Source organism: Colletotrichum paranaense (genome assembly GCF_030867605.1).
Source record: "Colletotrichum paranaense strain IMI 384185 chromosome Unknown Scaffold_1.1, whole genome shotgun sequence".
Lineage (NCBI taxonomy): Eukaryota > Fungi > Ascomycota > Sordariomycetes > Glomerellales > Glomerellaceae > Colletotrichum > Colletotrichum paranaense.
Window position 1 is genome coordinate 4142715 of NW_026848959.1, and position 25682 is coordinate 4168396.

Below are 25682 nucleotides of genomic sequence, written 5' to 3' on the forward strand. Positions count from 1 at the left end.
CCCTGCCAAATTTTTGGATGGTGACGACTTGACCTTATTTTCTCTCTCCTTTCCTGCACTGCACTTTCGTGTGCCTCGCACCTTCACGTCTCAACCTTTTTTTCCCTTTCATCTTTTCCCCCCATTCTTGTCGTCTCCTCATCCATTCCCTCTCATCCCATTTCACTCCCCCACCGTTCCGGCGCAGCTTCTGATCTTCCCTCGCGACCCTGCATCGCTGGCCAGGCCAGGCCGCGCCTCGACTCGACCTCATTTTATGACCCGCGTGCCAACCTGACGGAACCCAATCCAGCCCTCGCAAAGCGTCTCACAGCAGCCAAGACAAGGACCGCAGCCACGGGCTCTCTCTACTACGTACTGCCCATCTCACCCACCGCTGCACTCACTCCCGCTTGATCTGGCCTTCCATCTCGGCCCTCGATTCAAAAGCCCGTCTCATTCATCCACGCACTCAGCTCACTCACTCACTCACTCACTCCCTCGACAACTGGCCCCGTGTACTACTAGGTACTGCTGCCGCTACTGAACCCTCGCTTCCTTTTGCACCGCTGCGAACCAGACAGGCATAGTCAGCCTTTGTACCGATACTCATTCGCAGCTGCAAACCCATCTGGCCCTTTTTATTAATTGATACGAGACCCCGTCGCTTGGAAACATTTCACAGAGAAACATACCAACACCACCACCATCCCCGTCGACCTTATCTGGGTGCCCTCCGCTTTTTTCTCTCTCTCTCCCTCTCTATTCCCTCGTTCTGTTGCATCCGCCGCACGCACTCTGACGTCGTCTTCGAATCCCATTCTTTGGCACACTTTTCGACAAAAAAGACAAAATAGACGTTCTGACCAAATAGACATGCAAGGCTAAGCCCACTACTCGATGCACAAAGCCCCGTACCAGCTCGCACCCTACATCCTATCTTGATCTCTTTGGGTTCTAGGCCTCTCCGGATCACCAGTTCCTACTCCCCGCACCTGCTCATACCCATACGACGGTCCTCGCGACTTAGACCAACGAGCTCACTCTCTCGCGCTTTCACAGCTCACCGTTGTTGCACACCCAGTAAGCTGCTGCTGGTTGTACCTGGCATTGGCCCCAGTTCGAACCTGGTCCTCGCTCCAGCCACAGGCGCAAGCAACCATCTTATCGCAGTTTGAGTTGCCAACAGACGCACGAGACGGTACATACCTTGCGAATAGACCCAGCCGATTTGCAGTACCTACCGCCTTACATTGGCCGCGAGGTGAACGGGACCGCATTCTGCTCCCCCCGGGCACACTTCCCGTGCATCGGGATCAAGTCAGCCCCCTCAAATCGCCAATGCCTTTGTTAGAAGCCGTCAGGGCCAGTATCGGAACAGTACCGCAACCATGTCTCACGGACCACCTCAGCCTCCAACCAATTTTCTTGGCTTTGGGCCCCAAGATGCCTATTCCGCCTTTGAAGCTGTTCGTTCCGCCCGCTTTCCTAACCATGCTCCTCCTCCTGATCTGACAACTCATTTTCTTCCCCTCGACCGCCTCGCTTACCTCTCCTCTCTGTCACCCTTCCCGGCCTCCGACCCGCCAGACCCTCCGGCGCATTGTTTTGAGAAACCACCCCCATTACTGCAATTCGCTACAGACCGCTCCCAACAACGCGCTGACGCAATGCAGATGGCGGAAGCCGACCCCAACATCATGTCGTCTCTCCTGGACTCGACAGTCTACGGAAGCTTTGACGCCATGTCCATGAGCGTCGACAACCCCAACGACGAGAACGCCATGTCTACCTTCAACTTTGTCGGCAATACACCAATGCCCGACGGCCTCCCCGACGATACCCCTTCCATGAATAACAATTACTCCAACAATGGCGACGATACCTCCAGCGTAGTTGGTGGGGGCCCCATGCCCTCGAGCGGCTTCAATTCGCAGGCTTTGCAGCAGGCCGGCAGCACCCTCACCGAATTCACAAAGAGGCGCAACTGGCCAGCAAAGGTCGTCGAAGAGCTTAAAGACTTCCTCCAGATACTCGACGCCAATGGTCGCATACGTTTCGTCTCCCCGAGCATTCTAAATCTTACGGGTTATACCGCCGACGAAATCCTCGACACATTCCTCAAGGAACTCGTCCACCCTGACGACCAGGGCGTCTACGTCGCCGAGCTAAACGAGTCTATAGCATCAGGAAACCCGCTACGCTTATTTTTCAGGCTAAAGAAGAAGGATGGTAAATACGCCATTTTCGAGTCGGTCGGTCACGCCCACATCGCCGCATCCAAGTTTGCGCCGAACCCGCACAATCAAACGCCGTTTTGCCAAGCCGTGTTCATGATGTCGCGCCCGTATCCAACAAAAAATGCCGGCTTACTGGACTCATTCCTGGAACACAAGATTGAGAACGAACGTTTGAGGAGGCGCATTGCTGAGCTGCGCAAGGAGGAAGACATGGAGAATGAAGAATCACAGAGGCAGTGGCTCCAGAGCCAGGAAGGCAGGTCGGACGTAACACCATCGGAAACCACAATGACATCCGCCCCGAGCGCCATATCTCGAGCCGGTGACGGGGGCGACAGGTCATCGGCCCTCAACGTTGCGCTTACACGCGAAGCACTGGAGGGTGTTGCGGGGAGCCGCCCGGATTCACTAAAGGACAAGATGGCCAGATATGAAGGGAACTCACACACTGATACCATTGAGATGTTGACCGGACTGAGATACATCGAGGGCGAGAGGAGCCGCGGCATCACAACAGGCAACGCGAGTCCGACCTTGATCAAGGGAGACGCGGGCATTGCGATTCCACAGGACCGGGACCCTCGGACAGGTGACAAGAAGAAGAAGCTCAAGACTTCGGAGGAATATGTCTGCACGGATTGTGGTAAGCTCCAACTTGGGTGCGGCTTGCAGGCTGCTTGGTATGGCAGGATGCACGCAGCACACCGGCTAACGATGATGATCTGAATAGGTACCCTGGATTCTCCGGAATGGCGCAAAGGCCCTAGTGGACCGAAAACATTATGCAACGCGTGTGGCCTTAGATGGGCCAAGAAGGAAAAGAAGAATCGACATGGTAACAACAACGCTCATCACTCAGGATCGTTGCAAGTCGAGCATGGCGGAGGTTAAGTTTTAATGAGTCACCACTGGCGCATTGGTCGGCAAGTGCCCACGAGGACTGCCCTGGGCGTGGTCATTCCACATGCACCGGAGTTGGCGTCTGGAAGAAGGCATGGCGCAGAATATCAACTTTGACGGACATGCAGCTGTTTGCCATGTTTCCAGCTTTGTTATTTCACAGCAATCAAGATACCTGAAGACAATTAGGTCATGGGAAGGAGGAAGGTCGTAATTTTGGCAAGAGCAGTTTCCAGCAGCAGAATCTATTTCAAGCCATGTTGCTTCAACCGACGGGGTGATCATCCGGTCAGGCGAGTCAGACGCAGTTGATGTCCGCAGCGGCTCGGGCGGGACCTACCCGGACGTGCGGTCCTGTTTATCGCAGTTCGGCCGGCGGTCAAGATTTGACCCCAGTACCGGCTAGGAGGTGTAGCCTGGCTATCGGCGGACGGCAGGCATCGCGTCGCGCCCGGTGTTCCGAAGCGGATCAGCATTTGGCATTGACTGGCTACCTCAGCCACAGCTTGCCTCTCCAGGTTCTTCCCGCGGCAGAGGCGTACCGTCGAATCCAGGCTGCCACGCTCGGGATCTGAGTTGATTGCAGAGTATTACATCCGTTGCAGACCCGAATTCGCCTCGTTCACGCGTCCACGGCCATCCATCGACTGGCGTTGACACATGAAAGCCCGGGGGTTTCCTGAAACAGGTCGTTCGCCCTGGAGCTCTACACACAGCTGGGCAGGCTTCGTCCTTGCATAGAGGCGACTCAGGTCATCCCCGCGCGAATAAATTGCAGCCACTACCTTACGCTGCGCGACTGCTTTGCGAGGGTGTGTAGAGCTTGCTACTGTGGGTGAGACATAGGAAGCTAAGGTATCTAAGCAACAACCAAAGGTGCTAGGTTCCGTTGATCATCCAGGCGGGGGGCCTCTCACAGAAAGGACCCCGCTGTCGGGGCGGATCAGCTGTGGAGGGGTATCTACCTTGTGAGGGGCTACTTCAGGGTCCAACTGAGGAGCACTTGCCAAGGCACCGCCCATGGAGCCCAAACACCTCACCTCACGAAAACATCTGGCCCGGTTCTTAACGACTGCACACATTGTATCGCCTGCTCCGGCGTGTGCAAGCATCGAGCTGCGTCATTTGAGTTGCACTACCGACATGAGTAGTCTATGGACGGCCCGGGGGCTTGTGGTCCCCTCCCCATGTACAGCTAGCTTGCTCCATACCTTACAGGATGTGTTCTTAGTGGTTCCATTCTACCGCCGGGTGCTGCTCAGGTTGTTGATTGTGGCTGTGAACCGGGAGGCCTATCCGACCAAATCAACAGTCTGCCACAGATTCATTGGATGCCGTTCGATGCTGATTCGACGTTGCTTCTGAATTTGGAGGGGGCATGCAATCATGCATGGCCAGCTCAGGGCTCCTGAGACAGTTGATCGCCCGCTTGGTGATGCGGAGACGTGGCTCGCCTGTGCTATCTACAAAGAGCTATCAAAACCTGGGACTGCCTTACTTACGCTTTTAATTCTTCTCGTTCGCGTCATCTTTCCTCTCTCCATCATCTCCTCTCTCTTTTCTTCACTTCTTGCAAGACTAAGCGTTCTCTACCCCAAGAACCCCCACACTATTACATCATTACCCATCATCATCATCATCATCAAGCAACGACAAGCTTCTTCACAATGGACAAGCTCATGAACGCCGCGCAAGAGTACCTCGCCAAGGACGACGATAAGCCCAAGCAGCACCAGCAACAGGGCTACGGTATGTGTGCTCGTTGTCGCCGCCCTTTACAAGCTTTGGTGCCCCTCCATTGGGATACCTTGGTACCCCGCTGTCCCGGATCTTAACCCCGCCCCTGCCCCTGAATATCATCAAAGGTTAAAGAGACTTGGAAAGAAGCCTTTGACTGATTATGATGCTGGAAATCTAGGTCAACCCCTTCCCGGCGGCGACAGTAAGTTTTCTTCTCCTTGCTGGAATCTTTTCATCTCATTTTTCCAATCGGACCGAGTTCCCGTTACATTTGGGGGGTGTCAGTCAAATTGCTTGATTTGATTAGCTGCGTGTGATTGACTGGCAGAAAGAGAAATTGGGAGTTCAAGAGCCAGCTAGCTAATCACCCCATGTGCAAAAACAGAGTCCCACGGAGGCAACTACCCCGCCGGCGCCGGAGCCTTCGCCGACGACGATGACGAGGACGATTACCGCCACGCCGCCAACGAGGCCTCGCGCCACGCGGGATCACACGGCGATACGGATCTGTTTTCGAGTGTGCTTGGCGCCTTGACGCAGAAGAAGGGACAGTTGAGGAACGAGGATATTGATGAGGATGGTGCGTTGGTTTCTGTCTTTTTGGATCTCACTACCCTATATCCCCTTTTACACTTCTTTTCTACTGGCAATAGCACCATGGTGCCGAAAACAGGAGAAAGTGAAAATTAAAGAGAGAGAGAAAGAGAGAGAAGAAATGCTCATCTACACCATGATACCAGTACTGATCTAGAGTACCAACAGAGGCCGTCAACAAGCACAAGAAATACTTTGGCGACGACGACGACGACGAAAAGGCAGACGACAAGGGTCTCGGCGCCGCGGCCGCGATGCAGGCGCTCAAGATGTTCTCGAGCGGGCAGACGGGCGGACAGAAGCAGTCCCAGGGCGGGTTCGCCGGTCTCGCCATGGCCGAGGCCAGTCGGGTGAGTTTCTCTCTCCTATTCCCTCTACACCTACACTTACACCTACACCTTCGTCTACACCTACATATCCGTCTACGCGTCTACTTTAATTCCCCTGACCAAACCGTCCTCCTGTCGGTGTGAAGGAGTAGAACAAGTACAATGTAACTAACCCCCGCTACTCTCCCCAATAGCTCTTTGACCAGCGCCAGTCCCAGGGTAAAGTCGCCGACGGCACGAGCAAGGAGTCCGCCATCCAGCAGGCGGGGGAGATGGCGCTCAAGATGTATTTCAAGAGTCAAGGACAGCAGCAGGGCGGTATCATGGGCCTGGCGTCCAAGTTTATGAAATAAAGTGCCTGTCAATGATTTAGGGATTAGGTGCGGATAAAGCACGGGGAAACCCACAAAAGGCATGACAATGAAATGAAATGAATTATATCAAGACCCTATAGAAGTATTCCGTGCTTGATTCATCATCATGATTAGATTTCCTGCAGGCTAGAGGTACTGAGATACGATTACATTGGTTTTCTGATACTCATCAAGCGAACAGACGATCTGCTGCATCCTTTCTTCTCGGATTCGCTTCCTTTGGCCCTCTTAGATGTTCTTCTTCGCCTCGAGGCCGCCATTCTTGGCAACCTCGACAACATTCACCCATCCCTCGGGCCTCTGCCGCCCCTCCGCGATCAAATACGTCTCGGCCTCCTTCGCCCAGCCGAGAAGCTGCTCCTCGCAACCCCACTCCGCCATAGCCATGAGCCCAATGGGAACCTTGCCGTCGCCCTGTACGGGATCGACGTAGCCCACAGGCGCCGTGACAGCGGGACACCCGCTCACGTTGGCGACGTAGACGTAGCTCATATTTGCAATGGTGGTGTTGGCATCAGAGACGCCGTACGCGTCGTCGCCGGGCTGGCGGGGCCAACCGGGCAGAGGGGTGGTTGGCGTGACGATGAGCATGCCCGGGTTCTGCTCGTAGAGCCAGGCGACGTGCTTCATGAGCAGGTCGCGGAGCTGGGCGTACTTCATGTAGTCGCCCGCGGGCGTCTGCGTGCCGACGGACATTGTAATCTTGTTGGCGTGGTTGATTATGGACTGCCACTGTTCCGGGTCCGGGTGGCGGTGGCGGGCGAGGTCCTGCATCTCGGTGACGCAGGTGGCCGAGTGCATGAGCTGGATCTCGCGGAGGTAGGGGATCTTGATGGGAACGACGGTGTATCCCTGTGATTTGAAGTGGTCCACGGCGCGGCGGCAGACTTTGGCGACGGACGGGTCTGCGCGGGACCACCACGCCTCATCGATGCCGATGAGTTTCGGGGAGGAGGGGGGGAGTGCCGGGGAGGGGGTGTAGAGCCCTTGGATGGGGTCGTCTGGGTTGGGGCGGGACATGAGGCGGTAGGTGATTGTGAGGTCGGCGACGGTGGCGGCGAGGGGTCCGACTACGCAGACCGACGAATTCATTGCCATTGTGCGGTGGTGGGAGGGCTTCAGGCCGTAGACGGAGTTGAAGGAACTCGGGATGCGGATGGAGCCGCCGGCGTCGGTGCCGATTGCGATGGGGACTATGCCGGCGCCAAGGGCGGAGCCGGCTCCGGAGGAGGAACCGCCGGGGTAGTACGATTTGTTGTGCCAGTTTGTGGGGGTTCCCCAACGGGGCTGTTTTCATAAGGTCAGCTGTTGAACCAAGGGTTTACGAAGATTCCGTCTCGTGAAACGCCGTATCCTCTACTCACGTTGCAACCGTTGGTATCTGCAGGGTCTCATGTCAGCTTTGTTCTGGCAAGTTTTGATAGGGAGCGGCAATACGAACCTCCTCCCAGCTCATGCATGGCGTTCTTGCCCAAGACGATGGCGCCAGCGGCCTCAAGCTGCTGTACAGGCCATATCGTCTTGTCGGCGGCCTTGAACCACGGCAGGTCGGGGCGGTACTGCATTCCATTGTGGCTGACGTAGCCCTTGACGTCGCAGTCATCCTTGACACCGATGGGGACGCCGTCGAGGGGTCCCAAGGTTTTGCCTTGCTTCCACCGCTCCGTGGAGGCGCGGGCTGCGTCGATGGCGAGGTCCTCGCGGCCGTGGGACGCCACCCAGGCGTTTGCGTAGGGTCCCGTCTCGGGTGGGGGGTGACCCTCTGCGCGCCGGATCAGGGGCAACAGTGACTGGACCACGTCCAGCGGGGTGACGGCTCCTGAGGCGTAGAGGGCTTGGTAATCTGCGCTGGATAGATAGCGGCCTGGTTGGTCTTGCGGTGCCGGGGTTGTCAGGTCCTTGGTGAGCGCAAGGGGTTCCGGGTGGGATCCTGTCTCGGAGAGGACGAGTACATCGGGCTGGCAATGAGTGTTAGCGGCGTGGAGATTAGATTGCAGGTGTCGTTTGAAGCTCAGCAGTGAGCAGGAGGTTGAGAAGAACTAGACGGACCTGGAAGCGGTATCTGTAATCGACGAGGCCGGGAAGGTCTCTGATGGAGCCAAACTTGGCGTTGCGCCAGAAGAAGCGCTGGATGACGCCGGAGTTGGCGAGTCTATATAGAATGGATCAGCTCATGAGCTAGCATGTGAGTGAGGCTCAACACGTACGCTGTTGCACCCGCCACAAGAGGCCAGCCGCGGAGGACGGGGTTCTGATCCTCCTTTTGGGTCTCTGTCTTTACTTGCGTCGGCGCCTCGCGGGCACCGGGGTAATTGGCATATTTGCGGTTCGGAGCCATTGTGTATTTCGTCGGACTGTGAAGTTGCTCCCCGATTTTGGAGCTGATTTGGTGTCTTGACGTCGCGGACCGCAATTGACACGGACGCCGAGGCAGTTGGTCAAGGATGAGTGTCGTTTGGACCAGCCGACGTGTTATGAAAGAAGAGGAGTTGGAGCTATACGAAAACGTCGAAGCAGAGCTAAAGTAGATGAAAGAAAAGTCTGAAAACCTGGATAGCAGGATCAGAAGCCGTTGGAAAGGGACGTTGAGGGGACCCTTTTGGGGGAAGGTCAAGCTCGGCTGAGTGAATTTAGAGTTTCAGGGGGGTTGTTGTTGCGTGAAGAAGCAACGAAGAGGGACCCTACCTAGGCTGGGAGCTTTGGCCTTGAAGACTACGGAGTACGAATAGAGTAAGGTATCTGTAGCTTCTGAGGAGCGGACACTCGGACGATTTTGGAGGTTGAGGGCAAGCAAAAGTTGAAACGAAACGGATAAGCGAAGCGGAGCAAATGGGAAGTACTCTCTGCTCGGACTACTGTCTTTCCTTCCCTTCCATCACTCCGTAATCACGTCGGACTAAGGTAAGAAGGGGAGGTGTGGAGGGCTCCCTTGCGTTAGCTCGTCTTACCTTACCTCAGATGTCTGCGGTGGTGATGCTGCTGCTGAGTACTGAGGGTAGAAACCTGTTCAGCATAGGTATTCCTTAGAGCGAGAAAGCCTTTCAGGTTTCGGGACCCGCGCGGGAGCTCGGATCAGCGCGATGCAGCGCACCCTGCAAGCTCTCTTCTCTACAAAGTAAAGGTGGTTCCCAGCAGCTGAAAGCCCCATTTTCCCAAGAGTTCCTGGGGCTAATAACTTGCCAAGGTATCGCCGGTCGACCGATCTTCCCTGCCCAGTGTTAAGACTCAAGAGCAAGGTACGTTTGACACTCGCAGACGTCACGAGCAGCTTCATATGCCTCGGCATCTCTAGTCGAGTTCTAGTGCTAAAGGTGTGGGGACTAGGGAGAGGAACGGCGGCGCTGCCTATCTCTTGCTTTGATGACATTCCCTTCGAGCGCCCGTGTTGCTATTGGCCGCGCAGTTGATGTGCGGGCAGGTCCCCATTGACTCGTTTTATTCGCTAGACCAGCTAAAGACCCCCGCCAGAATCCGAATGCACATCACGTAAGACGTACTACGTAAAGTAAGGAAGGCTTGTGCGCATCCAGCTGGATTCTCTGCGAATAGACATCGAATAGATATCGAAAATCAGACAAGTTTCCTCGACTCGCAAGGGTCTGGAAGAAGCAAAGCGAGCACTAGAATGGGTCCGAATTTTTGGGGTTACTTCTCTGTCAATGTTCTTGTTTCTGCCAGTGTGAGATACGCAAAGGAGCGGTCTGGGGGCCCGCGTACGGGGTTCCTCGCCTTATCGCTATCGAAGGGGATCAACATCCCGGATCACCTTATCTTATCGATATGACAGAGAGATAAGGAGCCTCGGTGCGTGCAGCGTTGCAGTCGCGTTGGGGCCACCTTCCCAACCCCACACACAAGCCGATCTCCCGTCGGTCAAGACACCTCGAGGCGCACGCGACCTGAAGAAGGCGCAAAAAAAAAGGTCTTTGGCGCCTTCCGAGTCCCGACTACGGATACATCCGCGGAGTATTTTTTTTTCTTGTTTTTCTCTTCTCACTTACGAAAAAAAAGAAAAGCCAGTTGGGTGAGGTACCCTACCTTACTTTTTTTCAGTCTGCATGTAGGGTCCTGTTCAAGATATATTTGCACATCATATAGACTGTCTAGGAAACGCCTCAAACTAAAGATACGACATGATCGAAACCGCGCCATCGCAATTCTGTCCTGACTCCCGCGAATCTTTACCCCGGGATCCCATGATTTGCACATTCCCACGATGGCACGATCGCCACTGCCTCGGGAGGGCGCTAGAGGGAAGGGAGCATCAAGCCATCTTGTTTTGGCACTCGTTTTTTTTTCTTCCTTACCCCGCCATCCCGCTATGAGCTAGTTTCCGTAGACTGCCGTCGAGGAATTGTTTACAGAAAAGTGAACTTCACATGCATTTCCGAATTGGCGAGGCATAGACTAGGCTCTCATGCATGTGCATGCGTCTTTCTCCACATCTCAATTCGAGTTCGTTCGGATTCCACTAAGCTTTGGTTACGATATTGCAGATTTTTGAGAGCATTTGTCACATAATTTCACACTTCATGGAGCACTCAGTGACGAGGAAAGGAGCCATTCCCATTTTTGACTCTGTACTTCTACAAACGGCCGCGCTGTTCCCGTAGGAATAAGCTGTTTTCTGGCCAGATGCCCATTTCGCTCGCTCGCTCGGAACCAAGACGCCGTTCCCCTGATTGGAAGTTTCCTCCAAGAAGCCCACGAGGGCCCAAGGTTTCTTCCCAATCCCTATGTCCATGCCGTTTCCCACGGCAGCCAAACGAGTGATTCTCCCATGTTTCCTGAGGGGTGTCATACCAGAGAGAGAAAAAGAGAGAGGGAAAATGATGAGATACAAAGAACTGAAAAATCCCAAACGCCATGCCAATCCGAGTTCCGTAAAAAACGAAGGAAGTGAAAATCCTTTTTTCTTTTTCTTCTTGCTCATCAGCCCATGTCCGGAAATTCGTCTGAATGCTGGTCATAATCGTGGGTGTTGTTGAGAGCGTAAAAATGTTCAAAGAGGCCCTGGCCTCTGCAAGGGCATCTGGTGGTGTCGTGGAAAGAGGTAGGGCGGTTTTGTTGATGGGTTGTCTTGGGGCTTAGGGTATATGATGAAAGGTAAAATGCAGTGGGACAAGGGCTGCCTTGCCCGCCCGTTGTCATGATGAAAGGATCTGTCTCATTCATGCTCGGAGTTGTTGTGTACCATGTTGTGCGATGTGGCGGGAGAATGCGGACTTGGCAGTGAGCCTCAAGATGACGCTGATGTGAACAAGGGGCGAAGATGGCAGGCGTGGGCCGAGAGAGTGCTTTCTTCTGAACAGCTCTTTATTTCTTGGCCATGTTGGTCTGGAGTCGCAGAATTCTAGTCCGAAACCAAAGAACGAAGCTCGTCCAGGCACCCTGCGTCTTGCGTTTGGCAGTCTGAGAGCGACGGGGACCTTCGAACATGAGCTCATCAGCAACAGGCTCTTGACCCTGGTTGGTGCTGGCGTAGTTGCGGCTGGCAAATCCAACGTCGCCCTGGGCACCCATGGCCAGCTTCTCAGCATCGGTAGTGGCCTTCTTGGCATCCGAGGGAGTCTTCTTGCGACTGACGGAAGGGCGGATAATGTCGCTGGAGCTGTTGCGGGTGCTGTGGGAGAAGCTCTGCTTTCGGGCAGCCTCTTTTGCCTCTCTCTTCATCATCTGGTGCTGCTCACGCTCATAGCGCTGTGCCTCTTTGAAATCGGCACGCTCTCGGTCGCGCATGTCCTTCTTATCTTTCTTCTCACTCTTCTGACGCTCCTTCTCCTCCCAGCGGCGGCGCTCCTGGCGGATACGCTCCTGGTGGTAGTTGGAGTCAAGCTCAGAACGAGAGCGAAGGCGGAAGCCGTCGATAGAGGTGCGAAGAGGCGACATGGCAGTGACGGAGGTTGAGGGTGAAGCTGAGGATAAAGGTGAAAGTACAGGTGCTGTACTACTGGGGGCAGCTGACTCTGAAAGCCTGCCTGCTGAGATGTTGATATCCGAGTGACTAGATACGTGGACTAGTCGTGATGAGGTAGTGTTTGAATTTGTACGACTGGTGTTGATGCGCAACGACGGAGGACCAGTATGGTTGTTGATATCAGATAGAGAGGAAGTGCGGCTTGCCAGTGAGGGTCGCCTGGGGTAAGAAGAGGAGGAAGGATTGCTGGTGATGGGGATTGCAGAAGATGAGGGTAATGGCGGGTGATAATTGCTGCGATGATGTAAATAATGTTGATCGAGCAGATCGTCGTCGTCTTCTGTTATTGTCGGGGAGTAGTCGCGGGGAGCAGGAATGCCGGCAGAAATATTGGTGTTGCTATTGCTGTTGGCGTGTTCGATGCTGGCGAGAGAATTGGCATACGAGAGAGGTGGTGTTGAGGTACGCGGTGTTTGTTGGAAAGGATGGACGAAGCTGCCGTTTCGCTGGCCACTGCCACTGGTAGCAACACTGACGTGGGAGGTGCCGCTGGTCGAACGGGCGTGGGAGAATTTGCTCCTTCCGTTGTTGATGCTGCCGCTATGGTGAAGTTCGGTGGCCGAGATGCTGAAGCTGACGTCCCTTCCCCCAAAAGATCCTTCCCTCTCTCGTCCCAGGCTGCCACCACCCAAACTGCTCCCATAGTTTCCAAACATCGTCTGCTGCTCATCCCAACCACGGTCCAAATCCAACGAGTTCTTTTCCGAGTGCGACAGCTTCTTCAGTATCGGCTTCACCACTGGTTTGCTTCGCGACTTGGACAATTTGCCCGGCACCGCAGCGCCCGTTACATCCGTGTACGAAGTCATCGTTGCTGACCTTGTTGTTTACAGGCAGATTGCACCTCTTGCAACCGTTTCCAGCTTCGGTCCCAGTCCTTTCCTACGCTCTACTGGTGACAGCTTCGCGTGCTGGTGCCGCCGACGTCGATCGCGGTGGCGGCAGCTTGCTTGACGGATCAAGCTTTTCTCTCGACCAGTTGGTGATGGCGATGGCCAGACTGCCAGACCGGGACGAGTCCTACACCATGCAGGCCGGGGCCGCAGACCGCACCCCAGTCTCTCAGAGACGACTCTCTTTAAAGCGACTATGATCACCGGACGCGATGCATGGATCGGGCAATGAGAGACACGCAATGGCGACAAAAGGCGACGGCAGCGGCGACAACGGCTGCTATGGTTCGATGCCAAAGACGACGCGATATGTCTGGTAGTGACTGTGAGCAAATTTAAATCCACCGAGACGAAGAAGCGGCGGTCATGTCATCCAACATACGGTGAGACTTGGACCCAGATGGGAGGGGGAGCGAGATGAGCGGCGCCGGGGGGGTTATCTAATGGGCGAGATGAAAGGTGGGAGCGACAGGCTGACGCAGCGGAATGGGCGGAGTCCCCAGGCGGATGGGATGGGATGGGACGGGATAGGATGAGCGATGGAGAAGAGTGTGTGGCGGTCGTCTCGGCCTGCCTCACCTTGTCGTTTTCAGCAGACACTGCCCACGCAGAACTGATTCAGCGACTGCAAGGCCAAGAGCTCGTCGGCTCAACCCGAGTGCGAGTAGGCCAAGAACAACTGTCGTTGCCGTTGCCGTCGACCTAGCCGTTGTCGTCCTCGTTATCGTCACTCCTCTTCACCTGCTGTTGCTGCTGCTACGTCGTCGTCGCCTTAGTGCTTGCTGCAAATAGCAGTGGACAACAGCTACACGGTCTACCTACTCCAGCGGAGAAACAAGATGAGGGGAGGGAAAACGAGAATGGGGAAACGAGACACAAAAGTGACAAGACACCCCAAGCAAGTTCAAGTTGCACAAGGGCCAACACCGACCGTCCGCATCGGCACCAGGAAACAGCGAGCCCAGGCCACCGCCAAAAAGTGCGCCGAGCATCCGCAACCCGCTTGGCTACGCCTGAATCAGCCTCATTCCTTTCCCAACTGGCATGGAGCACGTGGGGGAGACCAAAAAATGCGCCCGGAGAAGGATCGAGTGCACCGAGCTGGAGCGCGAGACTTTGACATGGAAGAAGGAGGGGTTACCTTTCTAAAGCGGAAGCAGTGGTGTGGCGTCGTTTGGAACCTTTAGCACGCCGGGTTTTTAAGGTTACGGGCTCTCAGGACAGGCCCAGACGGCTCAGCGTTCCAGAGGTTGCTTCCGGAGTGTCTTGCCCCAGGGAGCGCGGTCGACTTGCGTTTCTTTTCGCTATATCTCTGGCTGACTGACTGGGTTGGGTTTGTTTACAAGGAAGCGGATATGTTTTGTTGATGTTGCGGCTTTTTCCCAGGGTCTGTCCCCGAACAAGGCGTTACCGGTGAGGTGAGAGAAAAGGCGGGCTCGTGGGCCTCAGGTGATCGAATGAGAGGGCCTGAAGAAGTGAGAATGGAGACTGGAGAATCAGAACTAATGAATATTTTCTGGGTCTGGTCCCGGGGTCGACCGGGTGGGAACAGACGGGGATTTGACGTCGGCGATGGCAAAGAAGCAGGGCAAAGCGAAGCCGTGCAAGCGATGGTGTGGAGGGGGCCTGCGAATCTACGGCCACTGCGCCGAGGACTATTGTGGAGAGGACGGCATTGGCGCTGGTGGTGTTTCTCTCCCGCGTTGGCAAAGAGGCAGAGAGGCAGTGGCAGTGGTCATGGTAGTGACATTGGCTGCCTCTGCTGAGCTTCTTTCTGCTCACCTCAACGCCGAGCGCAGTGCAAAGAGAACGTGACCTACATACACGAACAGGACTATCCCCACGGTTTCCGGGCGCACCGCCGCACACAAGCACGCGCGCAAACGCAAGTACTGCGTCTAGCAATCCCACGTTACCTTACGCCCAGCCAAGGCCGAAGCAGGAATGGAACAGTGGACCAAAAAACGGTCAGAGATTGATGGGATGAGATGGGATGGACGACGTGGGCGAAAGATGAGAGAAAGTCCCAGGTGCCAGTCTCCCCGTCGACGGCCTTGCTCTGTAGTAACGGTACCAACAAGCGGCTTCTCGCACACAGGACACACTGACTGGCACAACCTTACACCAGCAACCCCCAAGCAAAGTGTGTGTGAGAGACACACGGCGGTTGGCAGGTCACCCTCACCTTGTCGTGCGTCGGATCAGTCTCATCTAAACACACAATTCGCCGATTGCAATTTCCAAATAAAAAATCCTTCGCGCGTGGCGAAACCAGAACAACAAGAAAGCCTCCAGGAACATCTGTTTGCGGATGGTGCAAGTCACAGCAGCGGCCAGCCCCAGCCGCAGAGAGAACAAGACGAACAGAAAACAAGATCCTTTCAAAGAGAGATGCCGCGAGACACAGGCCGTCTGGGACACAAAGTCGACCCCATCGTTCTCGAATTGAAACAGAGCTGCATCAAGCTAAAAGGCTACACTCTGCGAATGAAAACGCTCCAAATCCCACGTCCCGGCACCCATCCCCAGCCCCCCTTCCGGGCCCTCCCTCAATAATCCTCATGCGCTTGTCCACTCACCGTCTGCAGCCCATTCCTAGCCAGGTTCGCGCTTCACGGGATGTCCTCCACATGCGAACATGGGTGACGAGAAGGAACGGGGCAAAGTGCTCTCTCCGGCAAATCATCTTGACCGTCACTTTCCATCACCCACCAGTGGCCAGTTGCAAACGCCAGACTCTCATGAATCAACATGAATCTCCGGCCCGAATGCTAGGCTCACCTAACCACCCCCACAATCCTGCATCCTTTAGAGATGACGCTTGCTTTCCCCCAATCACCATCGCCAAGTGCCTCACCACATGTCCGGAGTATTGTGCTCAGTGTGTTGCAGGACAAAGCTTGCCTCTCGTGTGCTTATTATATCTGCTGTCAACGTCAAAGGTTGCCCAGGCCAAAGTCAAAAGTTCAGAAGTATTTCCCTTCTCGAGTTTGGATTTAATCTAGCACGCCATGCCTTGTTCATTGTCAAAGGCACTTCCTCGACATGGCAAAACTTCAAGAGACATCCGATGACGATGACGAGCCTCGGGCCGCTTCGTGGCAGCAGCATTACCAGCAGCAGCATACGATTTCGCCCAGGACTAGGGTTTGGACATGATACACCCAGAGAGAAAGCCGACTCGGTTAACAACATCGACGATGCGGCAGCCTTCGTACGTAGTGTTTTCCTCGATATGTGGGCTGGGCCATTGGTGCTGCCACTACGGTACCGCCGCCGCCGCCGCAACCACCACTACCACCACTACTTCTAGCAACACCAAAGCCAGCGTCAACGAAATTCCTGTTTTGCTGGCTTCCAGCTCTGTTCTCTGACAGGCTGCTCCCCGCACAATGCAAACCTGTAGTTGCACGAATCAAGTTGCTCGGCCAGCTCAGCAAGGTGAAGCGACTGCAGGACCACTACCAACCACAACCCTTCTTGCTCGGACTCTGTGGCATGTTTACCCCGCCACCAAGAAGTCTTGCAGATAAATGTCGAATCCTCCTGGAATTCCAAAAACAGACCCGCCCGGTCTTTGTGCATACTCGCTTGACCATTGCCATAATGACTTTGGAAACTGGAATTCTTCTGGGACTCTCATCCAACGTCATCACTGATATTTGCGTGGCTCTTTTGGGCTGGCATAGGTAGCCACAGATGCGCCCGTGGGCGCAAACATGAAATCCCGGGGTGTCTAATAGCATCAATTAAGTGATGAAAACAAAGCCCAATCGAATAGCGAGGCGGGCGATACCCGCGGGCCACATCCGCAAAACTCTCACGATTTTGATGGCTATACGGCGCTGGGCTTGCCCCACTCTCCTCCGACCCGGCCCCTCTCCCCGACAATGCCCATCTGAACTCAATCTTGAGTTGCATCTCCAACCATGTTTCGACCACTGCACAGATTGTTGCGACCAACCTCGCTCGGACTCGAAAGCAAACCCCAGATCCTGAGTGGTCAAAGACTCTGACTGTGACATCTGGCCTCGACCAGCCTTCTTTTTTCATCGGAATTCCACGTTTCTGGCACCTAGTGTGAATATGATACTGCAGGGGGACAAACGAGTATTTTGGAGTGAGTGTGAGGAAACAAACGACCCGCAAGGCTTCCTCGGCCAATAATTGTAAGCTGCAAGCAAACCGACAAGGCAGGACATAACAGTAAAGACTTTGGTTTCTGCGCGACCTCTTTGTCTATTGAAGCCTCTTGGCTTCCTTACAGACTCCCCGCTACTCTCCCCCTCTTCTTGATGAACAATATGTGATTGACATCGACGCATGTCGGGCGTATGTACGTACGGGGACTATTTGCAAGCCCGCAGCACGTGAGCATGAGCGCATACCTCAAAATAGCCCCAGCCGCTCACCCGTTCCCAAAGTCTCCTGTTCCGGCGGGGTCTCGACGTCCGGCGGCGTTGTTGGTTCCCAGCTTCTCGCAACGTTGTTGGCCCTTCTTTTTCTTTTTTTTCTTTTTAGATGTGTGTATCTATAGCAAGAATTCAGACCAAAATATGTTTGTTTCGGCTTTATTCTTCCAATGCCTCGAGGTCCGTAAAGCGGTTCATCGGAATGGTCTATCCAAGGGAGGCATGAAGAAGTCGGCACTTGGACCAATGGAGCAGCCGTGTGTCTATTTCCAGCTGGTTCCGCGAGCACCTACCCGGATGGTAGATTGAACTTACAAGTCAGAGATTGAAGATGCCTTTCTCTTTAATTTGGTTATGTTGCTATTCTTGAGATCAAGAAAGACGTCGGTCTCAGCTAGATCGGTCCTTTCGGCCCAGCGGGATGTTCCTCACCTCTTCTGTTTTGGTTTTACGATCGACATCGCTTCCCACTGCCGCCGCCGCCTCTAGGCTGGTGGTCCCTGATGATCAGTTTCCCCGGGGCCGGAACGAGACTAGACTACACGTCCTAAGCTGCCTTGGCATAAAGATCGTCCTAAGAAAAGCTCATGTTTACCTCGCATTAGTTGCCGTCTTTTCTGAAGATTTTCGTGAGTGAGTGAGTGATGAGCATCATCTTCTGGCTGTCAAAATTGCCGTAGGGTTTTATGGCGACGGACGGGCTCAGCTGGTGATCTGATGATGGAGGGAAAGTTTACAAATCCCTATTATGCGTAAAAGACTTTGGCTAGACGAGAGATCATTTACGGGGGAACAGGATTTGTGCCATGCGCTGTTAGCCTTGTGTCAACCTTACACAGTCCTCATAGAGATCACTCATGGCTCTCTGACCGTTTTTTTTTGCGTTGAAACACGTTGGCATTTCCGTTTTATTCATATGCCTTTATAAACTTACATGTTAGGAGAAACTCTTATGCTTTGAAGAATTTAGGGCGAACCAAAAGACAGTGTAGTAATGGGGTTTTGGTACCTTATGCAAAGCTTTTGATACTTACTGTTAGACGACATTTTTAAAACGTTGAATGAGTTGCAATGCATAGGCCATGATGAACTCGCGCGAGCTCAGTGATCCTGGTGTGCGGTGGCTTCATCCGAATGTGTCTGGTTCCTTTGATGGCATGGCACGGCATTCTTATGCAATGCTTGTCATGCGTGAAGTATCGTGTTTGGTGGTTCGTTGGTAACAAGTCGGCATTTGTTTTCCACGACGACTTGATGGTCTGGAGTTTTCTTGTGACGAATTGAACCTGTGTCATTTGAGTCTACTTTCAATTATTCTGCGAGGACTCTTGTCCAGTTCTAGAGTAACAGTAGCTTCATGCAGAAGATGGCTTGTGAGACCAAATGCCCATAGCTCTCTCTCTCTCTTCGTGATCGAAGATCTTGAGATCGTCTCTGAGTCGAAATCGATGAGTATCCGTCGGTGCTTTTGGCGTTCCTACAGATGCGATTGAGATTGAGTCTTGCCATGATGTATAGCATGAGAGTATCTGTGACCATAGGTATCACAAACCTAGTTTTGAAGAAGCTGGTTAGGGAAGACAGCATCTTGTGATATCTCATGTGTATCTCCAGCGACGGGCACTGGTGACATTCACGGACTGGTCCAGCGAGACAGAAGATGCTGCGCGGACCCGAACAGAGATTGCCACTTTCCTTTCACAATATCAAAATCCCGACAGAAAATTCAATAATAATAATAATAATAATAAAAACAAAAAAGAGTTCGCCACCGGTGTGGCTACATCTCTTAGTGCTCATACTGGGACTCGAACTCGGAAACTCGGTAAGCCTGTCGTCGAGTAGGCATAGGGGCGGGCGTGTTGATTGTTGACCATGAACTACTCCACCACCCAGCCAGTTTGACATGACCCCCCGACCTAGAGGGGCGCCTGCTGGCTGGTGACGGGAATGGACTTGAGGGGGTATATGTGGGCTTGTTGGTTGCGGTTGTGGTGTATTTTAGTGAGGGCTGGGGGAATACACGATGACGCGGGATGATGATTCACTGAGTAGGGGAGATAGTTCGCTTCGGTCTTCGTGCCTCGCTCCTTCTACTGCAGCTGGATGTGCTCCTTTCTTAAGTAGACCGTGACAGATGAGATGAGATGATTTACCAGCCCAGTCTGAACCTTCGAGAGTAATAACCCGAGCACGTATGTAGGTCCACGAGGTTTACCTTCCAATGAATGTCGTCTGACTGTTCCGTCCAGACAAAAACACTGCTTGCGTACGACACGTGACGAGGGACTATGAATGTACGTTGCTAAACTCAATCAGCATCTCATCTAGTTTGCGTTGCTCTCGGATGAAGCTGTACTAGAGACCGTCACTCTGGGCCTCCATCCATCTTTGGGCACTTCATCTCCCGAGTCTCTGTTTCTGCATGTGAGTTGTCTTCCTCAAATCCATGAGAAACATACAGTCCGGCGATTCACGAAGTTTCGTTCCGTTCTTCTACTTCTTTCATAAGAGCCACATTGCTGAAAGAAGCTTTACACTGCAGACTTATCAAAGCTGACCATGGGCATCCAATCGCCTCACGTTGACTAGCTGTGGACGCATGAGCTTAGATCTTACACCCCAAGGATCATGTAGAATGTCGTGAGGTACCAGCTTTACTTGTCTATCATATGAAGTGAGAAGATGAACTTCATAGGTTGGTACAAATGGTCCACATTGATCTGCTCTCTTTACCACCTCCTATTCTTGAGCCGTTGCAAGTCAGAGAGACAGGCTGTTTTTGTACTCCTCGCACTTGATCTAGAAGACGGGGAGAGGCCACAAAACTCAGAGGTGTAGTTCATATATTTTGAGAGACTCGTGGGTGTAGCATTCGGCGAATTTCATTCAGAACGAGTGTATCGTAAACTCAAAGATGCTGCTTTTATTTGCATATCAACAGGCGAGATGGAGTATCCAGTCCTCAAGAGGCACAACCGCAGGCGCAGAGACATACCTCTTAGATATAACTTTCCCTTCTCACAAACCACCCAAACAAGCCTTCCACTGCGTTCAAATTGGTAATAACCACATCAACTCCCAGCCCGTCAAATGACATATCTCATCCTCCACAAATTCCTCCTCCATCTCTATCCCCCCTCAACGCAAGCGATATCCACACCGGTGAGAGCCCATCGCTGATGGAATGACGACCACAAAAACCGTCATGTGTTTTTTTCCTCACCATAACCGATGGAGGGGGGGAGATGCTCAAGGGGGCTGCTTACATCGGTGAGTAGGGGTTGGATAACGCGGGGGTGGTGGGTGGGCTGTTCGTTTCGCTCGGCTAAGCAGAGCCAGAGAGTGCAGTGAGTGAGAATGACAGCCCGAGAGAGCAGCCAGCCCCACGCTTGCTTGCGGCTCGCTTTTGCCTGCCCGCCTGTCTTTTCCCCCTCCCCTCCTTTCCGTCCTTCCGTCATGGCACCATTCGTTTTCAACGGCATACAGCCTCACCGATGTTGCCTATTCCAGCATACCGGTCAAGAAAAAAAAAAGGGTACCTACACGCTGGGGGATGGATGGAGTGAGAGCCAGCTTTTTGCCCCCCCGGAAGCCCCCCTTCCCCCTCCCCCATCCCGGTGAGCTGGCTTTTGATAAGTGGATGCGGTGTCGTCTGACCGAGTGGGATGCGGATTTGTTATATATGAATGATGACAGAGTTTCTCTCTAAATACTATGGTGTGCCCGGCTTTATGTTCGTGGTCCAGCTTTTGTGTTTCTCTTTTGATCTCCTCCATGCCCGAAAGTCTGACCCCGAGACGTGTGCCTCGCTGGCATGTTCGCCGTTTCCTATGGTAGCACGCCCGATTCGCGTATACCTTTTCGATATGTCTCGTGATAGATGTCCGGACGGTACAGGGAACAGTTTCACGGCGGGGATATCAGAAGAGTCGGGATCTTGGAGGACATCACCTCGAAACGGGATACACGAACCTGCAAGCCGGCCGGTCTCAGATGAAGTCTAGAGCATTACGGAGCCATTTTGAACTGAGGTCCGTGTGGAAGCTCCGCAGCGGGAACGGATAACCACACCGGATACTCATCAACACCGCCAATCCCCTTCCGAATCACGTACACGATGAGCCGCACACGGCGTAGCCGACCGACCCCGAGCCGCTTCTCCTCCCGCCCAATACATCGCCGACGACCGTCCTGACCACCAGTAGCCGCAGATAGGCAACGCCTCCTTAAACCGACTCGCTGTTCTGCTCACCGGAGGCAAGCAAGCAGGAAGCTTACCGTCTGTCTATCAGACTCTCAGTATCGAGCGCCGCTCCTCTGCGCAGCCCTTCTTGTTGTCCTCGCCACCTCCTATCCGACAGCCGCATAGCAACCTTGGAATGCCAGTTTACCAAGCTGGTCGACGACATGAAAGGTCCCGCATTTTATCTCTCGTGCTTCTGCATTGCCTTCGAAATGAGCTCGTCAGCAGCAAACAAGCGTCGCGATTTGTCGAAGTTTGTCATATCTCGGGCACGTATGTATTATATCCTCGGCAGACGCCAGCAACACATCCTACGTCGTGCTCACAGTGGACTCCCCTTTGACGAAGAATAGCCCGTATTTGCCATAACTGAAGCGGGATATTGCTTCCCCTCATGGCTCGCCTTCCAAGGACCCTCGGCGAGGGCGCCAAAGCCGTTTCACACGAGGCCCACCTTCACTCGAAAGACATACTTACAACGATTCTCACTGGACCCACGTGTAGGCTCGGGGCGTCGTTATCTGCCACTCGAAGTAAACAGCCTCTTCAACAAGTCGAAATTCATCGTACGAGGGGTTTTCTCGGACCCCAATAACCGACAACCTACCCTGGGCACAGGTGGTCCCCTGGACCCCAGTCCGGCATCAGGACGCACTTGCAAAGACACCCCGTGTAGACAGAGCGTACAACCATGTCTTAGTACTCGGGCTACTCGCGTGAGAGTCGGGGTTTGGATGAGCTCCAGGGTGAGAGATGTACCCCGAGGTAGTCCGCTGTAGCCTTCGAAGCCGTCTTCGCTGCTGCTCTTGCAGATCCGGATCCTTCATGCTCGAATCCAGGACATACCTGCCTGTGTAACAAGACGAATCCGGTAAGCACTTCGAGGAATCGGGGTCGATGGTCCGAGGACCTCGCCAGTAATCATCGTGAGAACGACTCTGGGCTGCGGGGCAGGTGGCGAGAGTGGGAAAGGTTGGTGGTGATCCTGAGTACACCTCAGGAGGCGGACAGGGCTTGAGATAGCGTGAAGAGTCGATTTAGGAAAGAGCAGGACGCCAGAGTCACTTGACAAGCATCCCGAAGTCCTGAACGAGCCTACCAGCGGCTGGACCGCCCTACCGTGCCTCCAGGAAACGAATCGCATAGATCCCATGACAGTCGACCTCCAGGACCGTAGAGGATAGGCTGAGACAGCCTGGAAGAAAGTCCCCGAGCCATGTTGAGTCACTCGTTCCTGACGAAAGAGAGCCTCAATGTGGAGGCTTGACTAACCTGGGGCAAAAGGGGCGAGCCCCTAGACACGTCCGAGTCGATGGTTGAGCCCTTTCATGCAGCCCCTATCATTACTAGTCTGGAAAAGAACTCTCTCCCTGGCGTAACAACGAGACTCAGTGGCTTACCATCACGAGTATCTCAGGGTATATCGAAATATTCAACACAAGAAAAGAGGGTTGGAAGAGATCACAGCCCTATGGGCGGTTGTCCTCAATAGCCATGTCGCATGTTGGCACATAGGTCACTATGCATGCTCCCTTGTGTGACTCGAAACCCAAGGGTTCCAGGAACCAGCCAAAGACTTCTCTGCTGCCGTTGTGCTGATTAATTACACAACTAGCAGAACCTCGTAGATTTGTGCGAGGGTTTGGCCCTGGTTGCCGCCGTGCGGCTGCATGTACAACACCATGGGAGGCGTCGTGTGTGTTACACTACTGAGTTTTCCTATGCGAGCGAACTCTGTATTCCTCTAACCTTGTCTTGATTCTTTCCAGAGGTAGAGAGTGTCCAGAAGCCGTTGGAAACTGTCCAGGATTGAAAAGACGATAGCTCATCTTCAGTACGGGTACTGCCAAATTGACGATGTCGCATCAACTCCGGGGCCTTGCAACCTGTGAGACATGCGTCAGAAATTGGACAACTCATTACGCTGCCATACATGCACACTGTGCGTCTGGCGCAGCAAATCGTTGAATTTATCATGACAGAGCGGAGATAGAATGGGGGAACTCGCTCAGAAGAGTAGTCTTTCTTGGCGGATGCATGCCCATACGTCGTCTGTGTGGCTCGCCAGGCACGGTTGGAGCTGCAATAGGATTTTATCCAGACAAAACAGCAACGGGTTTGCATGAAACTGGGAGGTTGGATGCGCATCATCCAAGATCGACTCCTCCGGAAAGTGCTTGCCTGCTTCCCCGGGACGCGCTTCCCGCACGATGCCACCCATACCACCATGCGCTGTCATCAGGGCCTGGATCCATCACAGGTCGCGTGGGTGTATGGATCATCCGGATATGGAATTGAAGCCTGTCTAGGTAGCCTTCCATGAGGGTCATACCGTGAGTGTCCTTTGCGGCACCCAAGCGACTGGGGCCTGATGTACGATGACGGAGAAACGGTTAGAGAGAATCACATAAGCCACGGCGGCTCAGGAAGGCTGTGCAAAGATGACGAGATGAGACAGTAGTTGCTGAGAAGATACTGTTAGACGTGAAGATGAATGAGAAGCTGACCCAAGGACGGCTTCTCTTGGTCGACAGAAAGGTCGCGGCCACCACTACATTCCAGGAAGATTAAAGGATCCGTGTTCTCGGCCATCTCTAGATCGATTAATAAGTGCGAGGGGGGAAGAGTGCCAGCAAGTTACAAGGAATTTATCGAGCTGAAATTCCTGTAATGCAACTCTCCTACTGGACATCAGGTCATGGGGATCCGGTGGCTTGGGAGCGGTTGGAGCGCCTCTCTCAGAAGGAAACGGTGTTCTAGACTCCTCTTCTCGCTTCCCGGCCCTGATATTGGCGAATGCCGGCTTGCAGCGCATCGGGTCTGCCGGCGCAACTTGCCCGCAGTTCCGTTGTTGGCCACCATGAAGGTAGACTGTAGAGCCGGTATCAGTGATGACAAGCCTGACAGTTTGGTATATTACACTGCATAGTGCAGGGACCTTGACACCATGGAGTTGACGAACAGCTGAGATGTGAGGAGTTCATGTCAGCTCTGATCTTCCCTTGGTCTTGGTCGCATCAGATCGCGATCTAATCAGGCCACAAGATAGGCTGGAGCCCTAAGGAATCAAGATGCTGAGTTTTTCGAGTTGACTTGACCTCATCATCGTCTCGCGCTGAGCCTGTTGGGGTTCTAGGATGCGTCATTAACAGGAGTCTGTACGAGAAGCTTGTAAGCACGTCCAAAATAGATATGCATTTGCAATACGGACGGCACCTGCGACTGTTTTGTGAATACATGACAGCTCACAAAATGACAGAAGCCACGCTCTCAGAGGCAGGAATGAAGCCGCCAGACGATATGACAGTGTGCATATTCATGCCGCGACTCTATGCAGAGTTTTCCGAGTGGGTTCAAGCTTCGTTCCAGTCACCGTCGAGGGACTGTGTGAGCATAGGCAAGACAGTGGACCCATAAGAAACCGTCCGACGGAGCAGAGCGAAGGGTGAGTTTTGTGTCACATCCTTCCACTACCTCGAATCCAGAGGGAGGGGTTCTATCTGTTTGGAGGTTTGGTTCTGCAGAGACCTTTCTGGCTTGTCAACTTACCCTCAAGACATGACGCGTGGAACCCAGCAAGAGTAGATTCAAGCCTAAGAAGAAGATTCTCTTGGTATGGAGCTCTGTATCGAACAGCTGCCTTGTTTCTTCGGTCAAGCGGCTGCGAATTTGCGGCTACTATGTGTGCGGACAGTTTCCGGGGTCTTGATTTTCAGACGTTTCTCGGGCAGTTGACGCCTACACCGTGGTAAGGTCCGTGTGTCATCCGAACCAGGTGGCCGTGGCATTCTTCAAGCACGCCAGGAGGAGTAACATGGATTGTGTCCGAAGGAGCTAAAACATTCTGGGGAGATCCCTGGTCTCTGCCCCAGAGTATCAGTCGCGATTTGCGCTCTAAATTAACCAGGCAAAGCGGCGATCTGCTGCCCCGGGCATAGGTAATAACGTCTCTGTGAGCCTCGACCCTTTGAGGTTGACTAAGTGCGGGCGATGATGCG

General features: G+C 53.6%; 6 protein-coding genes across 6 annotated transcripts; 3 read left to right on the forward strand and 3 right to left on the reverse strand.

Annotated features, from left to right (window-relative positions):
- Positions 1–1370: 1370 nt before the first annotated feature.
- CPAR01_01439 (GATA zinc finger) lies at positions 1371–3110 on the forward strand (the record flags this gene model as incomplete). The annotated part of the gene is made up of 2 exons (XM_060485728.1): positions 1371–2862; positions 2950–3110. 2 exons carry the CDS (start codon positions 1371–1373, stop codon positions 3108–3110), a joined length of 1653 nt encoding a protein of 550 aa, XP_060356585.1.
- A 1676-nt stretch (positions 3111–4786) lies between these two features.
- Positions 4787–6135, forward strand: CPAR01_01440 (uncharacterized protein; the record flags this gene model as incomplete). Its single annotated transcript, XM_060485729.1, has 5 exons — positions 4787–4868; positions 5038–5061; positions 5245–5439; positions 5622–5803; positions 5977–6135. The coding sequence occupies 5 exons, from the start codon at positions 4787–4789 to the stop codon at positions 6133–6135; spliced, it is 642 nt and encodes a 213-aa protein (XP_060356586.1).
- Positions 6136–6384: 249 nt separating this feature from the next.
- On the reverse strand, positions 6385–8494 carry CPAR01_01441 (amidase; the record flags this gene model as incomplete). The annotated part of the gene is made up of 5 exons (XM_060485730.1): positions 6385–7443; positions 7521–7537; positions 7598–8114; positions 8206–8308; positions 8364–8494. The coding sequence occupies 5 exons, from the start codon at positions 8492–8494 to the stop codon at positions 6385–6387; spliced, it is 1827 nt and encodes a 608-aa protein (XP_060356587.1).
- A 669-nt stretch (positions 8495–9163) lies between these two features.
- CPAR01_01442 (uncharacterized protein) lies at positions 9164–9442 on the reverse strand (the record flags this gene model as incomplete). The annotated part of the gene is made up of 1 exon (XM_060485731.1): positions 9164–9442. The coding sequence occupies one exon, from the start codon at positions 9440–9442 to the stop codon at positions 9164–9166; it is 279 nt and encodes a 92-aa protein (XP_060356588.1).
- A 2030-nt stretch (positions 9443–11472) lies between these two features.
- CPAR01_01443 (uncharacterized protein) lies at positions 11473–12942 on the reverse strand (the record flags this gene model as incomplete). The annotated part of the gene is made up of 1 exon (XM_060485732.1): positions 11473–12942. One exon carries the CDS (start codon positions 12940–12942, stop codon positions 11473–11475), a length of 1470 nt encoding a protein of 489 aa, XP_060356589.1.
- A 2944-nt stretch (positions 12943–15886) lies between these two features.
- Positions 15887–16339, forward strand: CPAR01_01444 (uncharacterized protein; the record flags this gene model as incomplete). The annotated part of the gene is made up of 1 exon (XM_060485733.1): positions 15887–16339. The coding sequence occupies one exon, from the start codon at positions 15887–15889 to the stop codon at positions 16337–16339; it is 453 nt and encodes a 150-aa protein (XP_060356590.1).
- Positions 16340–25682: the final 9343 nt, after the last annotated feature.